The sequence below is a fragment of the Apodemus sylvaticus genome, chromosome 14, assembly GCF_947179515.1.
Source record: "Apodemus sylvaticus chromosome 14, mApoSyl1.1, whole genome shotgun sequence".
In the NCBI taxonomy this organism is placed as follows: domain Eukaryota; kingdom Metazoa; phylum Chordata; class Mammalia; order Rodentia; family Muridae; genus Apodemus; species Apodemus sylvaticus.
In genome coordinates this window covers 43,610,037-43,635,277 of record NC_067485.1, presented here as the reverse complement: position 1 = coordinate 43,635,277, position 25,241 = coordinate 43,610,037, and the positions used below count along the sequence as shown (strand labels likewise).

General features: G+C 42.3%; 2 protein-coding genes and 1 long non-coding RNA gene across 3 annotated transcripts; 2 read left to right on the top strand and 1 right to left on the bottom strand.

Annotated features, from left to right (window-relative positions):
- The first annotated feature begins 1,063 nt into the window (after positions 1-1,063).
- LOC127664556 (vomeronasal type-1 receptor 3-like) lies at positions 1,064-5,071 on the top strand. The gene is made up of 2 exons (XM_052156617.1): positions 1,064-2,045; positions 5,043-5,071. Exons 1-2 carry the CDS (start codon positions 1,172-1,174, stop codon positions 5,069-5,071), a joined length of 903 nt encoding a protein of 300 aa, XP_052012577.1. The 5' UTR covers positions 1,064-1,171.
- Positions 5,072-8,555: 3,484 nt separating this feature from the next.
- Positions 8,556-21,520, bottom strand: LOC127664471 (uncharacterized). Its single transcript, XR_007973205.1, has 3 exons — positions 21,430-21,520; positions 9,899-10,025; positions 8,556-8,649 (listed from the first exon to the last, which is right to left on the bottom strand). It is a non-coding gene; the product is annotated as an uncharacterized LOC127664471 (long non-coding RNA).
- Positions 9,940-11,008, top strand: LOC127664448 (vomeronasal type-1 receptor 4-like). The gene has a single exon (XM_052156425.1). The coding sequence runs from the start codon at positions 10,040-10,042 to the stop codon at positions 11,006-11,008; it is 969 nt and encodes a 322-aa protein (XP_052012385.1). The 5' UTR covers positions 9,940-10,039.
- Positions 21,521-25,241: the final 3,721 nt, after the last annotated feature.

Below are 25,241 nucleotides of genomic sequence, written 5' to 3'. Positions count from 1 at the left end.
CCTTGGGGTCACAGATACCCTGAATCTTCCACTGAGACAACAGTTCTGTGCTAACCACCATCCTAGAAAGTACCACAGGGTTCCTCTAAACACCCTGCCAGGTACAACCTTCTGGTTACATAAATTATTCAACATTTCTTTTGATGATTCAGGGTTAACTTAATAGCTTTATTTGGAAAGGTTAATCTATTTGACTTGACATTGAGGACTAACTATAAAAGTGACAGTGACTGGGATGTAAAGTGCATAAGTAAAAAAAAAGATGATGATGATAATAGTAATAATTAAAAAATAACATGTAAAAATAACTAGTATATATTTACATAGAATGAAATCATAGAATAGTCAGTATATAAACTTTTAAAATGTAAGACATAGAAATTGGAGCTTGAGAGATAGCTTAGTGTTTAAGTTCATGTCCCATCACTGAAATGGTAGCTCAGAATAATCTATAATGGGATCAGATGCCTTCTTCTGTCATGCAGACATATGCAGAAAAACAGAGCACTCAGATACATAAATGAATAAATCTAAAGATGTAGAAATTGAAGTTTTGAAGCAAATGCAAATCTGGAGATTGTTATTCTAATGAAGATGCAAATAGGAAAGAAATATCCAACAAGAGGAGGTGGTGTGAAAGGTATTACTAACTCTGATGTTACAGGTGTTGAGCAGCATGTTTTCCCAGTGTCTGTGTGTGATGTGGGGAACACTGGGGGGTTCAATATGAGCCTCAGCATTTAGGAACTGAGAGGAAAAATACAATGAAATAAAATGAGAGAGGAATAAATTTTGGTTGGGAAACTTGGAGTTCAATTCAACTATACTGAGAGTTAACAAGGACAATGCATACACACACACATACACACATTTGAACAAGTCATTTTGCTAGTGTAGAGCTAAAAAATAAAAATCTTCTTTAAAACTTTAAATTTGAATAGCTGTTACCAAACTCACCTGTCAGAGTACACACAACATCCCAGAGTCTACAGGGAATGGTGGAGTTTCAGGGACCCATCTGCAACATTACCTGTGTCCAAGGCTGCTTCATGAATTCCAGACAATGCTCTTATGCAAAATGTGTTTTCCAGATCCATGTCTGGCATTACTAATACGTTCTTGAAAAAGTATTTGCATCCTCAAAAGAAGGTTTTCTACCTAGGAAGTAAAAATGGATTTGCAGTTTATTAAGGAAACAGTTTTACTCTCCATGGCTATGGTTGGCATTCTGGGGAATGTGTCTGTTTCTGTGAATTACATGTTCAGTTGGTGGGGAAGCCCTGAGAAGAAAGCTGTACACCTTATCCTCACTCACCTGGCTTTTACAAACATCATACTTCTGCTTACAAAAGGATTGCAAAAGACAATAACAGTTTTTGGTTTGAGAAACTTCCTGGATGATAAAGGATGTAAGATCATTGTTTACCTGGAAAGGGTGGCCCGTGGTCTCTCCATCTGCACCAGCAGTCTCCTCACTGTGGTCCAGGCCATCATCATCAGTCCCAGAGCATCTGGGTGGAGGAGGCTCAGACCAAAGTCTGCATGGCACATCCTTCCATTCTTCACATTCTTTTGGATATCCAATGCTTTGATAAGTACAAACCTAATCCATTCCATCAGAAGTACAAGCCTGAATATGTCACAGCTTAAGAACGGTGACAACTATTGCTATTTTACACTAGAAAGTCAGAAAATAAAACGGATTGTTCTCCCTCTCATGGTTCTGAGAGATGCAGTGTTTCAGGGTGCCATGGGAGGGGCCAGTGGCTACATGGTATTTCTCCTCCACAAGCACCACCAGCATGTCCTCTACCTGCAGAACTCCAAGCTTCTCTACAGAACTCCCCCTGAGCTGAGAGCTGCCCAGAGTGTCCTCCTTCTGATGCTCTGTTTTGTTTTCTTCTCCTGCACAGATTGTGCCTTTTCTCTGTTTCTAAGTCTCTCTTTAGGGGACTGTTTGTTGATGGTAAATATTCTTGAATTTGTGACCCCTGTTTATGCGATTTTCAGCCCCTTTGTGCTAATTCACAGGGATGGTCTTCTGACCTTGAAAAAATATCTCTCTATCTTCTATCTCTTCAATAATCAAGAAAGAACTCTCAGTTCTGCAATGTGTAGGTAAGAAAAAATCCCACAGTGCAGCTTAAAATATGTGTTTATTCTTAAAGAATAATCTTGGTGACTTACAGCCTTGAGCTAAGAGAGATCAAAGCTAATTACAGCCATTCTTTTGAAAGGACTTTAACAACATTTTGTATTTGTATATATTTATTGTTTATGAAGAGTTTGCCTGCACTTAGGACTGTTTAAGCATGTGCATGCCTCAGGCCTGGGGATGATAGAATTCTGAGATCATCAAATTCCCTGTTACTGACTAGAGTTAGAAAGACGGTTCTAAACCAAACTATGGTTCCTAGAAATTGAGTCTTGAACCGCTAAAAGCCAGGCCATGCTCTTAGTGACTGAGGTATCACTCCACCCCAGAGAAAGAAACTTTCATTACAATTTGTAAAACTAGTTTGATTACTACCATGACAGGGAACATGTAAATGTGTTTGGTAAATTTTTCAAATTTCATAGTGGTTTGATCATGGTATTCCAAGAATTCCTTATTTGTACTAACACTGTCCTTGCTAAAAGTTAGCACACAAGGCCGTTTTGTGGTTATTCAAAGTGTTTGTAAGACTCCACACACAGAAAAGATCTTATAAGACTTTGAAAGAATGACATGTACTGTACATTCAGTTAACAGGAGTCCAACACGGCCATCACAGGACTTATATTCATGAGTGTTCTCTGTAGGAATAGACTGGAGATACAGCATAAACTAGATAAAAAACACACAGTAAAGCTTCGGTTTGTATGCCTGTAGTTTCTAGGTTGATTTTAAAATGTGCTTTTGTCTTTTTCAAAATGAATCAATGAGCGTGACTAAAGCAGACCAAAGCTTGTTTGCAGCCGCCCTTTGTTAATGCCTTGGTGCTGCTCTCCACAACCCTGTGCAGCTCTGTCACACCAAAGAGGTGCAAAAGAATCTGACTCTACATTCATCTCACTGAAGGATTCACTGCTTAATTTCTTATATTGGGTCCATAGAGTAAGATATTGACTTGATTCAAAGAATCTGATGGATATATTCTGAAAACTACTTAATGATATAGTACTGAACATTAAATTGTTAAATTATTAGAAATTGGTTTATAACATTACCAAAAAAAAAACCATATTTCATACCTGACTGAAACTGACACCCAGACAGCCTGATCTGCCTCTGAAGAAAACTGACTCCCACAGGCTGTCCTCTCACCTCCACGTGCAGCCTCACACACACACACACACACACACACACAGACACACACACATAGACACATGCAGGACCATACAAAATAAAGTTTAAATTTATTAAAAAAATTTTTTAAAAAGATGGAAATGTGCAATCATTGAGAGAGCTCGACAAGGATGGCCAGGACTGAGTGGCACGTAGAGTTGCTTTTTTTTAATTTCTCTCGGGGAGTCAGAGTAGATTGGAAAAACCAAAATGTTAATCAGAACATAAGTTAAAATTTTAATACTCAATGAAAATAGTTACAAATCTAAATAAGTAAAGGAAATTAAAGCCAACCAGGGGGGAAAATATCAATTATGCCATTCAGTTAACTCACAAGAGATTTGGCAATCAGATGATGATTAATATCAATCATCTCAAACATTATCATTTCTTTAGGCTGGATACAATGAGTAGAATCTAAATAAAGAATAGAGACTTCAGTCTGTTGTATATACCTATGTAGCCTACAGCCATCAGAAAATGCTGGACCTGAGTCCCTCTTCATCCTGGTATGATCAGACTACTGGGTACTAGCTGCATTTGTAGAGTTTGACAAGAAAGAACATTCTGGAGACTATGGTAGAGGCTCCTTATTTACTAGGAGGAGGAAGGAGATATTTATATCCCAGGGAGCATACCTGGTTAGATCCATGTAGTGGCATGTTATTGGTTGGGGCAAGAACAAGGAGTGTGCTTCATGTGTATACTCAGGATCAGCAGGGACAGGGGAAGGAACCTTGGGGATCTTATAGAAAAGAAAGGAAGTCCAGTCCAGGGTGTTTCATAGGTCACATAAACACGAACCAGTCCTTGTAGGCTTGGAGATGCATGAGTTTATCAGTTGCTACATGCACTGGAAAGGTCCACATCTGGGGAAGTCTATACTCTGAAGTCTGTTGGCCCTAGAACAAGGCAGGGATCAGCCAGACTCCTGTCCTCGGGATGAGAAAATCTGGGGTTTTAGGCATGCTTCAACCCCTTCCTAGCTTCAGATCAGATCCTCATGGAACCTCCTCCATTTGTGAATCCTGCTAGTGTGTGGTTCCTCATATAATCAGAAATATGAAGCTGTGGATATGTAGAGCCCGCCAGCTTTCATCTTCAAAATTTCCATGTGATTTCACTATTCTTATCGTGACATTAAAATACATCTGTTCACCCAAGTTAGGTTAAAAAACATGCAAAGAAATTGTTCCATCTGAGTTGAGGTGAGTGAACAAATTTACTATAAATTAGGAACTTTGGTCTTGTTGGAAAAACTGGTCATCAGGGGGATCCTTGAAGGTTTCAAAAGCCTCTTCATTCCACCAGCATGAAAACATCATGCTGAGTAAGAGTGTTCAGAACAGCTACTCTCTACAAGAGGGCCAGAAGGTCAAACAGACTTTCCTCAGTCTCAGGATCCTACTTGATACTGCTGCAGAGAGCCAAGCAGGGGCAATGGCTACCAGGTATTTCTTCTCCACAAGCACCACCAGCATGTCCTCTACCTTCTCAACTCCATCCTTCTCTGCAGAATTCCCTTGAGCAGAGAGCTGCTTGCTGTCCTCCTCCTGATGTGTTCTCTTGTCTTGTGTTGGATAGATTGTGTTCTCCCTACATTTAAGTTTCTCCTTAGAGAACAACTCTTTGATGCTAAACCTTTGAATACTTCTGACCCTTAGTCATGCAATTCTTAGGCCTCTTGTGCTGATTCACTGAGGGAGACATCAGGGTGAATGTTGCCATGCACGCTGGAGATGAAGACTTTGAGGAGTATCATGTATCACTTTGCTAACCAATCTGTTTGAAAGATCTCTGACTTCTGTGTCAAACCAAGTCTCATCCCAGTAGCTTAGGCCTTTCAGACACCAATCTTGGTAAACTGAAGCTCTGAGCAGACCAAACCTTCACAGTCTCTTAGAATGACAGGAACACCTTGTTCTCCACTCAGCCTTCATGGCCTGAATTGGCATCTCTCATAGACAGAGGAGGCTTCCAGTGGTCAGACTAGGCTCCATTGCATTGAGGTGTTTGACAAGGGTGTCCCATAAAAAATCCAAAAAACAAAGGGTTGCTCTCTGAAAACTAACATCAGGTCCCCTTTGCTGAGGACAACATCCACATAACTCATTGAACGTGAACACATTGAGTTGGTGACTACATGGAGTCTTAACCTCTACATTCTAAACTCTGTGTAGAAAGAAACTCTTGCAAGCTTCAGAAAGAGAATTGTGGACACTGACCCAGTCACAAAACCTTTGACCTGCAGTCTGTCCTGCCAGAAAATATGCCAGGACAATAGTGGCACAGAACTTATAGGACCAGCCAACCAATGTCTGGTTTTACTTAGAGCCCCACTCCACAAGAAGATACTGATACTCAACACTGCTTGGGAAACCAAGAATCAGAGAATAGACAGCCCAAAGATCTAGGATAAAACCAAGCACTACTGGTCTTTTGTGCCCTTCCCCTAACCTTGATTGGGCTAACCAGACATTAATTGTTTGCAACAATTGGTCTGCTGCCAACCTAGCCCACCTAGGGTGGAGTCTTCCAACCTAGGAGAATTGTCTTCTGTTGACCTGGGTGGAGTCTTCTGACTTAGGTGGAAGCCTATTGTTTTGCCACACCCTCAGTTTCCTGCAGAAGCAGACTACCTTCTAGCTTGCTTTGCAACAGAATCCAGCTGGAACAGGGGATGGGTCCTTGGTTTCCCCCTATACATTCAGAGTTAAGATATTAAACATTGAACCTTGATCAGAGAGCCTTTGCCTTGGCTCATTATTTCTCTGGCCCACCCATCCTATTCCATCCACAACTCTCCTTCCAGGTGTACCTGGTTCTCAGTGGCTGCTGGATAGCTACAGTCTTTTTTAAAAAATTATCAATGAAATGACTCCTAATGATATTCTTCTATACTCAGGATCAGTATGCTTTCCAGTCATCTTTGGGCTTTCTCTACCCACAGATAGAACAGAAGCAGAGACCAACAGGCAGGTATTAGGCAGAAAGGGACTCTATCTGGGAGGTCTCCATCAAATCCCTCCCCTTATAGCACAGGGGATCTTTTGGAATAGGAGGCAGAAAGATTGTAAGATCCAGCAGGGATGGAGGACATCAGTGAGACAAGGTCCTTTGACTCAAGGCTCACAGAGACTGAGGCAGCAAGCACAGGTCTTAGGTGAGTACACAGGAGGTCCTCTGGAGATACAGGAAGCTCAGAACACAGACACTTGGTTAGTTGTTCATTTCCTCACCTCACATCCTTCAGCTCAAAATAATTGAACACTAATTAAGCTGGAAATAACTTCTGAAACTTCTAAGCCAAACAGATGTTGTATCTGTGGGAGAGAGGGAAGCTGTACTTCAGGGACTGAGTTCCTGCAGTGGCCTTCCTTCCCCCTGACACTGTGACAACATGAAACCTAAAGTTTGCAGTACCTGATGACAGCCAAGATCCCCACAGATCCAGACAGTACAAATATGACCTGGCAAGTGTCACCTTCCCAGAGCTGCTCCAGAGCCTGTCTGCACCACAGAGGTCCAGGTAACTACATGGAGGAGGTAAGACCTTAGATCCCCTCAGCGGTGCTATCAGTCGAGAGATTCATTAAAGTTGAAGTCTCTCTGACTAAACCAGAGAGGAGTTGAGAGACTCTGTGAGCCTTGAGTCTTCCACATTCCTTCTTACCCTGACAAGGCTGGTCCTTCAGTCCAGAAAGATTGAAGGACACGAGTTCCTAGAGATACAGAAATGGGACAGAAATGCTAAGGCATCACTATCCATCCTCAGGTTGAAGTCAGGACAGAGTTCTGAGGTTTATTACTTCTTTTTGTGTATTTGTGTATTTAGTTTTTTTGTTGTTTCTAAGGAAGCAGTAAGACAGAAAAGATTTTCAGATGTCTATCAAAAATTTGAGACAACATAGAAACACTGCAGTAACAACAGTACTAGAGAGACAGAGGCAAGATAATCGTTTTTCAATGATTTACATGGGGAGACTCTGTCTCAAAAATCACAAGAAAAAATATAAATAGAAATATTTTACCTTCCATGTTTGCCAGCATTGTGACTTCAACAGAATCACTGGTGTTTGTAAAGGTTGTACTTTTCACTTCTGTTGCATTTCCACTTTTCAAGTGTGGGCACATGTTTTCTTTTACAACAGTTTTATAATTCCTCATTTGAAGCTTTTTCTCATAGATTTATCCTTATAGTCTCTAGATTCCATCACCTAATATTATAAATACTTATTTCAACTTCAGACATTTTATGCCTGGTGCATGTGGAGAACTATAAACACAAAGTGTAGCAGTTATCAAGACCACCTTGAGAATTCCTGCTATAAGGGTCCAGGCTGTGAACTAGCACATCCTGAAACAGCTCATCTTAACTTTATCCCACAGCTAAGCAGCAAAGAGTCACAATCTTTTGTGTTTTCTTTGATTGCTGGCTGGCTTGCTTTTAGAAAATCAGAATGCATAAGGTGGATTATGCCTCAGGCTCTTGGGAGTTACTCATCATGCGTGCATCCATCTATCTAAATACAAATACAACCTGTCTTTTAAATTAATTGCCTTTCACATATCCAACGTGGGAAGTGAGTCACCTCTCTCCTCTGACAGTCCACTTCAGTAGAAATGAATCACTAGAAGTGGCAGAGGCTGGTCTCAAGTGTGATTTAAAGTTTGGAAACAGGAATAGAGGACTTGAAATGGAGGATTCTCCAGGAAAGCTAGCATTAAACAAACAGAAAAAAAGTTAATATTTTCTTCAATATCCTTGGAGTTATTGATTGCAGCAATTTTTACAGACTCTAGTCTTTGAATGAACAGTTAAGGTTTATTCCAAGGACAATAACAAATACTGATATGCTTCCTAATGATGTCTGGAGTATGCTTCTACATATGCAGATATTCAGGATGGTATTGTGATTTCTAAGATACACTGATATAGGCAGAAATGATATATTTGTCATAAGGCAGTTAAAAAGGAATAACTGACATTTCTAGAGTCATGAAGCCACCTGGAACAAACCTAGCAACAAGGCTAGGTTCCTACAGGTCACATATGAGATCAGAAGGACAAAGACATTCAAGACAATCCTGTAGGTTTAGCAGGAAGGTGATCAAGGAACAGAGCCATTCCAAATACTCAGAACGCACAAACCCAGGAAGACACTGACCCATCCAGATTCCTCTTATTCTAGGATACGTACCCAGAACTTACCATAAATCCCAGAGAAATGAAAACGGAGCTCCTGGATGTAAATAATAACGTCCAACAGAGGTCTAAGTCCTGGAATCAGCTCAGACTGATGTAGGACAAAGCAGCCTGCCTATCAAACAGGTTGAAAAAGAAACAGAAAAAGAAGCAGGCTGTAATGCAAACTGACATAACTGCTGCTCATAAGGCACCACAGAGGTAAATACCACCAGGACCTCTTAGATGGGAGAGTCCCTGCTCACAAAAGTATTGACCCAACCTTCTCTGTGCTTCTGCATGCAGCTATATTGAGAACACACAACTCAAAACCTTCAGGGCAGCAGCTAACAAATCACTAATCTCCTTCTCCATCCCCCACATAAGCAACAGTTGGTTCAGGACTAGGCTGGTCTAAGGTTCCATGACTGCTCCAGGCTCCCTTAGATGTGCTGAGGTCCATCACTGGGGTCACAGATGCCTTGGGTCATCCAACAGGATCACAGACCCCCACTACCCACACTCCTAGGAAGCATCCCAGGGTTCTACAGGGCACAGTCCCTGGCTGCAACCTGGTAGATACATGAATTTCTTTACACAAGTCTTTTTCAGGACATCTTTTGGTGATTCAGCTTTAAGTCTGGCACTTTGTCTGCAAAGGTTACACAATTTGACTTGGCACTAAGAACAGTCTTAAATCCCAGACCTTCATAATAACAGCAGGGGTTTAAGGATTCCCTATCTACTCTCTTGAATACCATCAATAAACGTTTGCTACACCCAAAAATTACCTAGTAAACATTCAAACAGAGTGAAATTGTATAATGGTCACTATAAAAACTTAACATATCAAGATGTAGAAATTGAAGTTATAAAGTTTGCTGTCAAAAGCAATTCTAGAAATTGTTGTACTATTCAAGATGCAGATAAGAAAGGAAGATCAAACAAGGAGAATAGACATGCTAAATGAGAGAGATTCTGAAGGTATTGATCAGCAGGGTTTCCCCACATCTCTGAGTGCTGTGGGGAAGGCAAACTGGTTCAGCATAGGCCTCAGGCTTTGAGTATTGGATGGGGAAATATGAAAGAGAAACAGAGAAAGAATTTTTGTTTATAGAAATTTCAAACTCAATTCAACTATGGTGAGAGGTAACAAGGATAATGTATTCATGCAGACAGACAGAAAGACAGACAGAAAGACACACACACACACACACACACAGGAACTTGATCAAGTCAATTTTGCTAGTGTAAAGCTCAAAAATAATCTCCTTTAAATTTTAGCTTTGAATACTAGTTACCAATAGCACCTACCAGAGGACACAAAATATCACAGAGGCCACAGGAAAAAGGAGAAATTTCAGAGACCTAGTCTGCAACATTACCTGTGTCCATGGCTGCTTCATGGACTCCAGAACAGCTGTTGTGGAAAATGTGCTGTTCAGATGCATGTCTAGAATTACTGAGGCTTTCTTCAAAAATTGTTTGCATCCTGGATATGAGTTTTTTTATCTAAAAAGGAAGAAATGGTTTTGAAGTATATTAATAAAATAATTTTTCTCTGTATGACTGTGGTTGGCACTCTGGGAAATGTTTCTGTTTCTGTGAATTATATGTTCAGTTGGTGGGGAAGTCCTGAGAAGAAACCCATACACCTCATTCTTACTCACTTGGCTTACACAAACATCATAATCCTTCTTACAAAAGGATTGCCAAAGACAATACTAGCCTTTGGTTTGAGGAACTTCCTAGATGACATAGGCTGTAAGATCATTGTTTACCTGGAGAGGATGGCCAGGGGTCTCACCATCTGCACCAGCAGTCTCCTCACTGTGGTCCAGGCCATCATCATCAGTCCCAGAGCATCTGGGTGGAGGAGGCTCAGACCAAAGTCTGCATGGCACATCCTTCCGTTCTTCTTACTCTTCTGGGTAATCAATGGTTTAATAAATATGAACCTAATCAATTCCATCACAAGTAAAGATCTGAATAGATCACAGCTTACAAATAGTAACAACTATTGCTATTTTATGATAGCAAGTTGGGAAATAAAACGGATTTTTCTCCCTCTCATGGTCCTGAGAGATGCAGTGTTTCAGGGTGCCATGGGAGGGGCCAGTGGCTACATGGTATTTCTCCTCCACAAGCACCACCAGCATGCCCTCTACCTTCAGAAATCCAAGCTTCTCTACAGAACTCCCCCAGAGCTGAGAGCTGCCCAGAGTGTCCTCCTTCTGATGCTCTGTTTTGTATTCTTCTACTGCACAGATTGTGCCATTTCTCTAATTGTAAATCTCTTTTTAATAGGAAATTCCTTGATAATAAGCATCCAAGAGTTTCTGACCCTTGGTTATGCAACTTTTAGCCCTCTTCTGCTGATTCACAGGGATGGGCTTCTGGCTGACTGTTGGCATACTCAGTTGGAGAAATTAAGAAAATGTCTCCCACAATTTATATGTCCAATAAGTGTCAAAGAAGTCTCAGTTCTGCAATAATGTGTGTAAGACAAAATTCCTCAAGGCAATTTAAGCACTTGTTTATCTTCAGTCACTCATGAATCAAAGCCTTTAACTGAACTGAGAGAGAAAGACCTTAGCAAACACGGAGTCCCCAATGGAGGAGTTAGAGAAAGGTCTGAAACAGCTGAGGGGTTTTTGCAATGCCATAGGGAGAACAACAATATCAACCAACCAGACCACCCCCTCACCCCCTCCCGGAGAGCTCCCAGGAACTAAACCACCAATCAAAGAGTGTACTTGGAGGGACCCAGGACTCCAGCCACATATGTTGCAGAGGATGGCATTGTCTGCCATCAATAGGAGGAGAAGCCTGCATCCTGTGAAGGCTCCATTTCCCCAATGTAGGGGAATGCCCAGGTGGTGAGGTGGGAGGGGGTAGGTGGGAGGGGGAGCATCGTCACAGAAGCAGGGGTAGGGGTTGGAAGAGGGAGAATCTGGAGAGGAAACTGGGAAAGGGGATAACATTTGAAATGGAAATACATAAAATATCCAATAAAAAAGAAAGAAAAGAAATCTCATTCTCCATTTGCTACTCTTGAAGGGACTTTTTTAACTTTTCTATGTATTAATTTGCTGTATGTAAATATTTTCCCTGCATTTATAACTGTGCAACATGTGCATGTGCTCTGCCTGTAGAGCCTGGAAGAGATGATCACACATCCAGTGACTGACTGGAGTTACACGGATTGTTTTTATCCAATGTATGATGGGTAGAAAGTAAACCTGGCTTCTCTGAAAGACCAGTCGATGCTTTTAAGTCCTGAGCCATCTCTCCAGCACTAAGAAAATGTCTTTAATTAGGTTTCACGACTACAGTGACTGAAAGTATGCAGATGGATTTTGTAAATTTTATCAAAATTCATAGGGATTTTTTCATGTTAGTCCAAGAAATGCCATTTCCTTTACTTGAATGTGCTTTCTAAATGCTAGTATCACAAGGGTATCTTGAACAACTTCAATGTGTCTCAAAGTATCCATCCATAGAAAATATTTTGAAGAATTATGAAAAAATGATAGGTACTATGAATTCAGTCGACAAAAGCCCAATGCACCAATCAAAGAATTTTAAATACCCTAAATTATTTCATTGTTGTTAAATTCATGAAAGCTCTTTGAAGGAATAAACACTGGCTATATGGGATAATGAATACACTGTAAAGTTTTGTTTTATGTTCATTTAAAGTTTCTATGTTGATTAAAAAATGTGGATTTGTCTTTTTTGAAATGATTCAGTGAATGTGACTTAACCCAAGCAAGCCTGCTTCACAGCTGCCCTTTGCTACTGCCTGGATGCTCTCCACAGCTCCGTGCATCCACCTCACCATAGTACATACACCAAAGAGCAGAGAAACAATCTGATTCATTTAAATAAAGAATTCACGGCTTATGCACTTAAGTTGGATCCATACAATAAGATAGTGACATGGTTTGAAGACTCTGATGGGCACATTCTAAAAAATACTTATTGATGTAATCATTTAACATGAATTTTGAAGTTGTTAGAGGTATGTTTTTCTCTTATTCTTTTAAATTTCGATGTCAAATCTGACTAGAAACCCTGTAAACACATGGGTGTCACATGGTTCTGCTTTACAATGATTAATTATTTACATTTTCCTTGGTTACACTATATACAGAGAACATTTAAGTAATTGATGTCTATAGTATTGTGCTATAGATTATTAAATAGCTTCTTTTTCTGATATAATTATTTTTTACTTATGTGTATGTGTCTGTGTGAATGTATACCACATTTGAACAGGTGCCCACACAGGCCTGAAGAGAGTTTTAAGTCCCGAGGAGCTAGAGCTACAAGCTGCCATGCATCCTATTCTGTGGGTGCTGGGTAAGGAAGCAGGGTTCTCTGGGAGAGGACAGGTCTCTTCACCATTCCTCCAGCTCCTTGTCTTTCAGATGTAAATGTAAATTGTCTGTAGATAACATTCATTACTCATGTTATTTTTACAACTCTTCTGTTAAAGCCCTTTTCTAAGTATCTGACATAAAGAACCAGACAAATCAAGCACCATCTAAGTCCTTCTGTGTAATTTGACTCAAAAGGAAGTGATATAAGAACATGGAGAAGATATGAAGAAAGATGTATTTATTTTTTATATATTTTTATTTTCTATATTCTTTGTTCTATATTCTTTGAAATCCAAATGATTTCCCCTTTCCCAGTTGCCCCCTCCCCATATGTCCCATAAACCTTCTTCTCTCCACTCATTCTCCAATCACCTCTCTCCTTTTTCTCTGTCCTGCTACTCCCCTCCAATGCTAGATCAAGCCTTTCCAGGATCAGGACCCTCTCCTTACTTCTTCATGGGAGTCATTTGTTATGCTAATTGTGCCTTGGGTATTCAGAGCTTCTGGGCTAATTAATATCTACTTATCAATGATTGCATTCCATGTGTATTCTTTTGTGATTGGATTACCTCACTTAGGATGATATTTTCCAGATCCAACCATTTGCCTAAAAATTTCGTGAATTCATTGTTTTTAATTGCTGAGTAGTATTCCATTGTGTAAATATACCACATTTTCTGTATCCATTCCTCCTTTGAGGGGCATCTGGGTTCTTTTCAGCTTCTGGCTATTATAAATAAGGCTGCTATGAACATAATGAAGAAAGATGTATTTAATCTGAGTGCTGGAGAGGTTGTTCAACATTAAGAATAGACAGGGGCTAGAGAGATGACTCAGTAAGCAAAAGCACCTGCTGACACCCAGACAGCCTGATCTGCCTCTGAAGAAGAAAACTGACTCCCACATGCTATCCTCTGACCTCCACATGCATGCTGAGATGCACACATGAACATACGCAGGAACATATAGAATAAACTTTAATATAATTTAAGTGTTTTTAATAATAGCAGAAATATAATTGTTGACACAGCCTGCCCAAGGATGGCATGGACTCACACAGAGTCGCTCCATTCAATTTCTCATTAAAAGTCAGAGCATATTTTAAAAAACTAAAGCAAAATTTTAATCAGCACATGAATTAAAATCTTGAATACATCATGAAAATTCTAAAAAGTAGAGGATAGTGAAGGTAACCTTGAAAGAAGACTCAATTGTGCCCTTCAGGAAATGAACAGGAGATTTGACAATTGGATTAGTAAAAATATCACCTTAGACTTTATCATTTCATTATGCTAGACACATTATGAGTCACTAGGATGGACCTATGAGACATTATACTAAATGAAGTAAGTCAGCTACATGTAGACAAATACCACATGATCCCACTAATAAATGGAATTTAAATACAAAAAGAATAGAGCCTTCAGTGTGTGGAATGCTGCCTATAGTCTTCAGAAACTACCTAAATATGTATTTTGTTTTAATTTCATTTTTTATTATTTAAAACAATTCCCAAATTTAAATGTACTTTGATCCTACTTTTCCACTCCTCCTAGTTCCTTCAGGTCCTCTCCTCCTCCCCAAGTTAATCTCACAGATGTGAGAAGAACGGCCATTGATCCAAATAGGGACTAAATTAAAGCCATCTTTATTCCTGTACATGTCAGAACCAAATTGGCAGCTGTCTCTTCCTAAAGTGGAGTTCATGAGACCAGCCTTCAGTGAATTTTCCATGTCTCTTGTGTATTGCAAAATCACAAAGTGGGAGAACTTTTCAGGCAATGTGTGATTGTGGAAGTGAAAACAAACACTAAGAAGTTTACAAAGCAGTTAACGAAATCTTCCCAGAATATTTGTTATAGAACACTTCGTGGCTGTGGATTGGGGCACAACCCAGCTCTGAAAAACAGAAACTCAAGTTTTACAGTCAGCAGAAATCAAACTTAGCTACAGACTTAAAATTGTTCCCAGGAACAAAAAGGAATCAGGCTGGTTCCTCACCTACCCACCCAACTTTAAGTTCTTTCTCGCAGAACAAACCAAAAACATGGGACAATAAAACCCTCCAAACCCAGACACAATATCCAAAGTAAAGAAATGAACAAACTATAGCCAAACAAAAGCACACAAAGAAACTGTGGAGTCCACTATGCCTTAGTCAACCAGTCCTGAACACAAGAGCTACCTTGAAGTGGCTGACATACCCCACGTCATCCTGAAGAAGAAAATGGATCCTCCCTTTCCCACCAGGTACAAATGACAGTTTCTATGTTAACCCTCACCCCTGTGGCTAGACTCTCATTCATTCATTCATTCATTCATGTTTTCAAACCTAATAAAAATAAATAACACCCCCCAAAAAAAATCACATCAAAGTTGGACAACACAAAACAACAGACAAAAAAAAAAAGTCCAAAGGAAGACAAAAGAGTCAGAGACCCACTTGTTCACACACTCCAATTCTATGAACACACTAAACTGTAATATAAACTCAGAAGACTTAGTACAAACCTATGCAGACCCCGTGTATCTTCTGTCTCTGTGAGCTCAGGAGTGCTTTGCTCATGTTGATATGGAAGCCTTGTATTTTGGTGTCTGTCCTCTGTCCCCTCTGTCTCCTCTTTGAGGCACCCTGAGCTCTGAGGGGAGGGATTTGATGGAGACATCTCATGTACGGCTGAGTGTTCCAGGATTTATGATCCCCTGCATTCTGTATGCCTGTGGGGTCTCTTTACTTGTCCCCAGTTGCTGTAACTCCCTCTATTAGTGAACTTGTGGATTAGGGGTGCTTCTCACACCTCTACTCTGAGCCCTGTGCCCACAGTTGTCTACATTACTCTGCATGAGGAACTAGAAAGTCCCTGCTGACTGGGATGCTAGTGACAGATGGAACCATTCCTATGATAGATGAATTGTACAGGTTTTCTTAAAGCTTTTTACGAGGCTCTTGGCTTTTTGAAATTTGGTTGGTGAGTCAGTCAAGATTCTGAGTCTCATTTTTAGTTTAGTATACAAGGAATAAAACTACCAAGTACACCAATGACCTTGAACTGCCTGTGGTATAGAGGCAGGGTGGCTCTTCTCTGTCCAGATTCCTGTGGGAACTTAGTCAGAAAACAGAATCTTTGGTAATCTCCATCATTTGTTCTGTGCTTGTGTTTATAGAAAGACTTGAAGAGGAAGAGGCAGGGACCACCTACTCTGAGACTCACACGAGGGTCCCAGGGCTTGTTCACAGCTGGGAATTAGGACAGAGAACAGGACAGGAGAAACTGGAAACTAGTTACAGAAACTTGGTGGGTTAATTTTTGGGGGGTGAGGTGTCTGGTGGGAGGGGGAGGGCAGGGAAGTTTTTGTTGTTGCTTTGCGTTCTGAGTTCACATTTATCTTCCGAACCCTATGGACGGCTAGGATAACTTCTGAGGCCAACAAAGGGAATGATTTGGAGGAAGGAAAGCTGTGCAGAGAACAAGCCTGTGCAGACTTTTCGGACAGGGCGACACTGACTACTGAAGTCTGCCTGGCTTCCTTTGACTAAGAACCACGTGAATCCTAAAGTACAAATGCAAACTGGGAAGCCCTACCCTGGCAGGCCTGACTCAGCACTCCCCTTCACCACAGGCTCTACTGTGAGGGGAATTCACAGCTCTTTAGTTCACTGGGCTATAGGGAAGCTCTGAGGCACCTCGGGAAGGTGGGAAAGCTCAGTCTGAGGTATGGGAAACCCTGGAGGTGACTTGGGGTCCTCAGGCATGAGAGGAGGCTGGAGCCATGGGGTTCTCAGACTCTTGGACACCCAGGTGCTGCTGGGAGTCACAAAAGAATTGAGAATGGAGCCTGGGGCCCACAAGCTGGGTCTAGGACTGGGCTTGGTGGGAGGGGGCAGGAGGGGAGCTCCTGGCTGGTCCCAGGGGAGAGTCCCTGGCTTCACAGTGGCCATCTTGGCAGTTCTGGCTGGGAGTACAGAGAGGCCGTCTATGGGAGATTAGGCATCTACTCTGTAGCGAAGGCCTTTTCCATGATGAAAAGAATGAGTCCATGGCTCCAAATAATTTTTTATCATGGTGGGAAGTACATTCATAAAACCACACCCCACTTCTCAGGGTGGGCCTGAGATTAAATACCTTTTGCAGGGAGGAATGTCTGGAAAGGGCTTATTGGCTAAGCCCTCCAGGCCTCTAGGTAACTAATTAGCATGGAGATCTCAGTCTTGAGCCTACTATGACCTGAGGTAGAGTCTCTTTTCCTATTGTCTTAGTCTAAAATCTTAGGGATGCCTCATCTACATGTGGAAGGCCTTGGGGAGTTGCCCTTGTATGCTGATGGCCACAAATCAATGGGGGGCTGTGGCAGCATGACTGGGACTTATTGCCTGGGAGCAAGCAAAGCTCTTATGGTCCCTTCAGAATTTCTAGGGCTTCAAAGCCTTTAGCTTGACCAAGGCCTAGGCTACCTTTCCCAGTCCACTGCCCCACAGACTTGGTCCTAGTTAGAGCTATTATTGCTGTGATGTAAATGTAAGAGCCCGCCAAAAACCAAGGGTGCCCCCAGCACCCCACACCTCGGAAGGCGACACTCAAATCACTCGCTAGAAACGGTCTCGATGCAATAACATGAGGATTTCTTTATTCCAGAATTCTGGGTTCTACAGCCATACACCACGCAGGGCTAGAGGACTGTGGACCACGAGTGCCTAATTGCAACAGCTTTTATAAGTTTACGACAAAGCCCACGAATCACAAACCAATCATTTCTTAGCATGGAGAGCCCGCGAAATGCGAGCCAATTGATTTGTACCACTCCATAGTTTTTAGGCCAATCAGTTTAAATTATCAGAGCCCACGCTCAGTGGACCAATCAGTTTCCTAATTTCTTGGAGTCTATATCTGTGTGAACTCCTGGATAGGGGTAATGGTGTAAGCAGTTTACAGAAGCAAGATAAGCTTAGCCCATTTCCAGTTACCTTATGGGGCTATGATCACCTATTCAAGGCCTTTCTGCTAGCTCTAAACAAAGGGCAGGCTCTGGAATGTGAGCTTTTACCTAGTTTCTAACAAAGCAAGATAGCATTTTAAACTTCTGACTACTTGGGGTCATTAGAGTTAGGCTGTATTATTTTCTATCCTTTCAAAACAGCATGTCCAAAACAGCTTGGGAAGGAAAAGTCTTATTTCACTCAGAGTTGCCGGCTTGTACCATCAGAGGCAATCTCATTTGTGCTGAGAATTTTGTGTGTGGATGTGTTCTGTCCCGACTCCAAGCCCCTCTTTAATTTGATGCCATGACTAGGATCGCAGCTCAGATGTGTCTACAGGACCTCCCAGTCCAGTTCGAACACTGTCCTACCAATGCAATGCATGCTCCCCTCCTCCCCTTAGTAGCCATGCTAAACACTCCCCGGGACTCTGTGTGATGACACTTGAGAACTGGACATCACTGCTCTGTCTTGAAGTCTGTGGACAAGTCGGTGGACTAGTGTGTCCCTCTCTTGGGGGTGGTGCTTGGGTGATGACCCCTCCCTCCTAGAGACCTCCTAGGGGACGCCTTTGACTCTGACCTTGAGTTACAACCCCGACTAGCAAAGGAGATCTGTTCTCTCTATCCCTACTGATAAACCTCTGGGGTGTCTTTTCAAGATTCCAACTCATGTCCAACGTTACTAGGGCATCTGTCCACTCAAGAATGGTCCTTATGCCCCCTAGATAGCCAAACAAAGTGGCAACCTTTACAATTTTGTGGACATATGGAAAGAAGGAAGAAAGCACCCCTCTCCTCTGCCTCCCTGTCAGAAGCCATTTAGGACAGGTTCAGGCTAGCAGGTGGCCTTCCTAGAGGTGGCCCACTGTTTGTTCCTGGTCTGCAAGGCGTGAGCTCTACGGCAAGTTTCCAAAGAGACTTCATCTCAGGTTTGCTTCTTGCAGCTGATGTGCCTTTCCTGTCAATACTAAATTAATATAATGATCCCTGGGCATTAACCGACCCTGTTGATCAGATTTCCTGCTGATCAACATAAAGATGAACTTTCGTGAATTAACACTATTTAGATGAGGTGATGGTTTTATAAAATTTCTGATTTGATTCAAATAATTTTACGAAGAAAGTTTTTTGGAGATGGTATTAGTTGCTTTGCTAGAAAGTTGTAATAAAGCTAGAATCAACAATAGAATATGCCCACTCCTCATATAGTAAGTAAAGCCTGCATAATAAGAAATACAATGAGCTTTATAATCACACTAAAAAGAGAAGTACTACTGCCCTGCGCTGCTGTGGGGACTACGGTGCCGCGGGCTGACCCCTCGGGAGCCTTGAAGTCCTGGGTGGGAGCCAAGCACATGGCCTTCGTGCTAGGCGCGGAGTGCCCCTCCAAATCCAGCCGTCCACCTCTTACACCTGCCTACAGATGCCAATCTCCAGACTCAGTCTCTGTTAGAGCCCTAGGGGAGTCAGCTTGCCCCTTCGACTCCGGGAGGCCCACACGGGTGCCACGGCCATACCGCAAACGTGTGTGTGTTCACGCCTTGGGACACGAGTCGCTCCAGGGATTCCGAATTGTGTTTATGTGCAAGCTACAGCGTCACATGATTCAATCTCACCGGGCACTTTCAAAGACCTCCAATAGGGTTAATGGAACCGAGGGTTTTTCAAAATCTAGAGGATAATCAGAAACGTGACAGCTGCTTTCATGAAAAGCTCGGGATGAGCTAAAGCTAGCTAGATCACAGAAAACCCGACCCACGATGCTTGCGGACACCGGACACTGGATAGAATGGCAAACCCTAGGCAGCCAATGAATCAGAGCTGGAAAGCAGTATGAGTTCCCATTGGCTGGGATGCTTTCCCAGCTTGTCAGTCACTGGTTTAACCCTTACTCCAAATTCTGCGGAAATAGAAGTTTAAGAGATATTCTGGTATAATACAAAGAAAAAGCACATATTCTGGTGAAATAGGCTAATGCTTTAAAAAAAAAAAAAGCCTAAAACTATTAGCCAAATTGAGTTCAGGCCAGTAAGAAGGTAAATTTCAGTAAGGTCTTCCCTTTTCCTCTGGTGCTTACTGCAATTTGCACCCTACTTAGTGGCTCTTACAAACCACTCCATTGTCTTCACTCTTAGATCAAATGCAACCTGCTTTTCGCAGGCTGTCATTCAAACTATTTCTCTGCTTTGGATGCTGTGGTAACCATTTCCAATATTTTCACCACGACTTTGGGAAGATGATTCACTTTCTTCACTTTTACACCTGAGATCTAATGGCAGGGCCACATGTGACTGCCAGTTCCCAGCAGACCAAACCGTCACTGACCCACCAAATCACTCAGTATCTTGAGAATAAGATGAATATGTAACATCTCCAGGTATATAAGGTAAAAATAACATTCACTATACAGTCCAAAGATAAAGCCACAGGTGTGCACTATGATTAGGCAAGGCCATGGACAAGGAACTGTTGCTTTGAACTTATACTGAGCATACAGAATGAAACACTGCTTTGAACTTAATATCAACATCCTCCTGTAACTCCCATTTTATGTAACATTTTTATCCCACCCATCCACCCATCCATCCATCCAAATGTATATTTTGTCTATATGTATATGTGTGATTATTTGTGTATGTACGTAAGCATGCATGAATACTTGCAAAGTTGATTGAGACAGACAGTCAGGCTGTCCAGAATGTGGGTGTATGAATGTATATGGGTCTGTGCATGTTTGCCTGTATAAAACACTGTAATTCTTTTCCTTTCCTTCCTCTCCAGTTCACAGAGTTAACCAGCCTAGCCAGGGAGGACAGAGAAAAACATAGCAATGAATCTTTTACCTAATCACCTACTCTTAGCATCAAGTGTCAACAAATCCAGAAGGCCTGCAGCTTCCGGACTTAGAGTAACTTAAAATCAAGATAAGCTTAAGTTATTTATTATAGAAAGCAGCCCTACTCTCTTGCAAGACCAACTCTTGACCCCGCCTATGCTCTTCCGGGATCGCTATTTCATAAAGGACCACAGCCTCTGGCACCTCCCCTCTGAAAATTTCGTGTCTCTATCTGCTTCTCCGCTTGCTTTTGCCTCCACTCCAACCTTTCCTTCCCTTGTACTTTCTGTTCTCTACCACATGCCCTAGTGGCCTTCAAAACCTCTGTTGCCAAGGACTGACTAACGGCCCTTCGCTCTGGGCCCACCCACTCTGATCTCTTCCAGTTGCCCTGCCGTCCACCCAACTCCAGGAGCCCTCCCCACCACCTAAGCTGCTCCTGGGAGCTGCTGTCCTGGCTCCAAAACCTTTTCCCTGACAGCTGACATCGCTGTCTAGGCTCCCTCCTGCTAAGAAACACCAAATCTCTGACGCTCCCTCCTGCTAAGAAACACCAAATCGCCGACTCCACCGCTGGCCACTGCCACACTTGCTCAAGGCCAGCCCCCCTTTCTCAGCCCCACCCCCAACACCACCCCAACCTTCCCTTGCCTCCTACCCTCCAACCCCCACACCCCCTCCCCCGCTCTGCCTTCGATCCCCTCAGTTAAACACTTACTAGCCTCCTCTTCGTCTTTCTCTAGCTTAGTCTCTCCTCTCCCGAGGAGCTGCAATCCTGCCTGAGGCAGCTTGGGACCTTTTCCCTTGCTTCCTCCTGACTCTGAGCTATCTACTCTGTCTTTATGCCTTCCTTGACCCATATATTGCGAGCTTCCTTGCCCCTCCCCCTAAGAACTAGAGCGCGCCTGCTGCCCCACATGCTGTCTCTCAGCCTGCAATCCTTGTATCGCCGAGCCTTTCCTTGCTCCTGCCGCTCCTCAACACTTGTTTTTGCTTCAATGATACTGTGCAGCCTTATTCTCTTAGTTCAGCTCCAGCTTACATTCTCATAGCGCCTGGTTTCAGCTCCCTCCTCCTTCTTCCCCCTCGGAGCTGCTGCCCTCTCTGTGTTTTCTTATGATGAAGCTTCTCCTACAGCTTACACAAACAGATAATCCCCAAATCTCTTCTATCTCAATCTCTTCCACACTTCCAAAAATCTCTAATCTACACTTTCAACTCTTAAGAATCGTTTAACTACTAACTTAAAAACTGCTTTATTAAAAAAAAAAAAACTGCTTTATAATTCATTTTATGGCAAGCTTTATTTTAGCTTCCTATGTGTTTTCAAGGGTAAGCCTAAAATAAATATACTTAATAGATGGGTGGTCCTCAGACTCTTCAGAGATCTGCTGAATATCACATTTAAACTGTCCAAGCTTTCCATTATAGACACATACCTCTTCCTAATAAAAATCTAGATTATAGTAATGCTAACCACTGGGGGAAACTGCCCTGTGCTTTGCCTACTACCAGGGCGCTTTTTAAACTGTGGACATTTGGGGGTTGATTTCCCTACTCTGCCTAGACAGAGTAGGGTCAGTTTTCTCAAAGTTCTTCTACAAGAAAATTCTGTTAGACCTGAATCTGGCAGGCAAACTCCAAAGCTGCTCATATGACAACTGAAGTTAAGTCCCGTCCTATAAGACAGCTGAAGACCTGCCCTCACTGCCCAGCCATGACGAGCAGGGAAACGTCATGGGAAAGTCTGTCACTTAATTGATGCACAAGTCATTTGGATTATACTCCTGCTATAATTTATCATTGTCAACCCTTTGAAGATATTGACACACCTGCCTAAACACACAGCAATCACTCTCTAGGGGTTTATAAAAGAATTCTGGGGTCCCACTCACCCCCTCACCCATAGTCAGAGTACACAGTCAGTCCTTCAGACCCCTTCAAGCCCCTTCTTTAACTTGCTCCTTTAGAGGCTTTTCCTCCCCTGCCTCCCTTTTCCTCATTCCCTCAGGTCCCATTCCCTTACCAAAGAAAACAATCCTCCCCAAAACTGGCATAAAGCTGCCTTCTACCCTAGTCACAGCTCCCAAGACACTGTTCTGCCTCCCCCTCCTTTCTTTGACCTCTATTTGTACACTCTTTCACTATTAAAATTCCTCTTGCCCTCTCAGCCCTCCCTCAGTCACCCCCACTGTGAGATACTGCCTCTCCTTCCCTTGCTCATATCATGAACCCCTTTCTATTACACTCAAAGATGTTTTGGCTACATCTCTGAGCCCCAATACCCCCTCTCCTTAACCTGCCTCAAAGACCTCAAACCTGTCATTCACTTTTTTATATCCAATCAGTTTCTATGCCCCACCTGTTCACCATACAATATCCCTTTCAGCCAGGACATAATTCACTACCTACATTATATATTTCACTCAAATACCAAATTCCTTCTATCCTTTCTCCAAATCCACCTGACTTTCACCCCAGCAATAAAACCTTTTACATAACCTAACCAAAATCTACAATATATGTCAGTGGAGTAGCCCCATCTCCACCATAAAACCCCATACCTTTACCAGTTAAAAAAGGTCTAAAACAAGAATCTAAGAAAATGTCTTAAGGTGTGAAAATACAAGTTACAATGGTCTAAGAAGTATTTTAAGGCCTAAGGAAATTATGAAAGTCTGTAAGTACAAAGGTCTAAAAAATGTTTTAAGGTCTAAAGAAACAAGGTCTACAGATATAAAAGCTTAGACAAGTTGTAAGGGGTTTAGAAAATGAAATGATTTGGGGTATATAAAAAGTTGTTTCAGATTTGTTTGTTTTGTTTTCTCTCTCTCTCTCTCTCTCTCTCTCTCTCTCTCTCTCTCTCTCTCTCTCTCTCTCTCTCCCCCCCCTCTCTCTCTCTGCTGTTGTTTGCTTCCCAAACTTTTGCTGTAACTCAAAGCATAAGTCTACTGCCCTTCCTACAATGTGAATTTCAGTACAGAGTACAAACGATGCTAAAACTTTTATCTTTTTATAAACTTAAAAACTTCTTGTAAGTTTCAGGAACTCGACTTAAGTCAACTTCTCTCAGGTCCAATGGACTCCACATAGATAATGCTGCAGACCGACAGCCTGAGAGCCTCTGCCTGCCTATTTCCCATGATGGGACCCCTCCCCCTTCCCCTGTTCCTGGCATTCCTCGTCCCCAACTACTAAGACCTAAAAGTTTCAAGTGTACACCTATGATAAAAAGTGTCCCCTAAACTCCTTAACCTTACCTTCTGTCTGTCCCTAGTCTGTCTGTCCCAGTAGGTTTCCAATCAACTACCGACTGCTCCAGCAGCTCAGCGGCTCAGCAGCCCAGGTGTTCCCTGGACTTCTACATCCGAGATGGCTCCAAGACAACTAGCAGTCCAACCTTACCATCCCCCAGGGCTGCCTGCGCAGCCTCATATGGTCTGACAGAGCTGGGACCTCGAACTACAGAGCCGGGTCTTCCAGGCCTTGGCCAACATTCCAACTGTCTTGGGTCTCTAACAACAACACCCCTGTATCAGCAGGAAGCAGCCAGAGGAAAAACAGCACCCACTTATGCAATATGCAGTGACTAAATGACAAAACAAAAACAGTAATAATTAAAGTAATTAAGTAGGAGCTTCTATCCATAAGCACTTGGGAGGCTAAATCAGGAGGATTGCCATGAATTTAAGCCCAGTCTGGCATACGTAGAGAGTTCAAGGACAGCCTGGGCTTCAGAGTGAGACCCAGATCTGAAGTGGGGGTGGGAGCAGAAAAAATACACACATATGGGTGGGAAGGAGAGAGAGAAGAGGAGCAGGAGAGGACAAATATAAAAAGGAAATCCATCTGTATCCAGCCACAAAAATGAACTTTATGTGATTTATAAAACGATGCTGGGTTTAAATGTTAGTCATGTGTAAGGACACATAGCTACTTTTTTCCTTTAAAAAAGCCACAGGACACAAAGTCTCACAAGTAGGATCTGACCGGCTTCAAAGTTGCAATCCTCCCATCTCTGCCTCCCAAGCACTGGAATACAGAGGTAAACAATCCTGCTCAGCCACAAAGTATAATTTTAATAAAGGAATGAGCAATACCAGAGTAAAGGGGTAAAAGTGAGGAGAAGCATTTCTAATATAATGTTAACAGCCCCTGCCAAACCACTGCTCCTCAGGCAATGAGGAGTCCTATGTATGTAGCAGTGCACTGGACCCAGTATCATGGGCGCTGCTCTTTTTACCCAGGCCAGGGAAGGAGAGGACACATGACCCCAAATGACCTTTGGACCACTGTGTGTGTATGTGCACTTATCCTCTGAAGTCTCCAATAGTATCTGAGCATTTTACCTATCTCCTCAGTGTGGACCAGGTTGTCACCATCAGTCCCAGGACAACCCTGCAGAGAAAGCTCAAGCCACAGAAATTATGGCAAGTCCTTTTGTATCTTTAATTTTTTGCCAAGTTCCAACTAGCTTTGCTACAACTGCATGAACAGATCTGGAATTGAAGTATATAGTGGATATTGTTA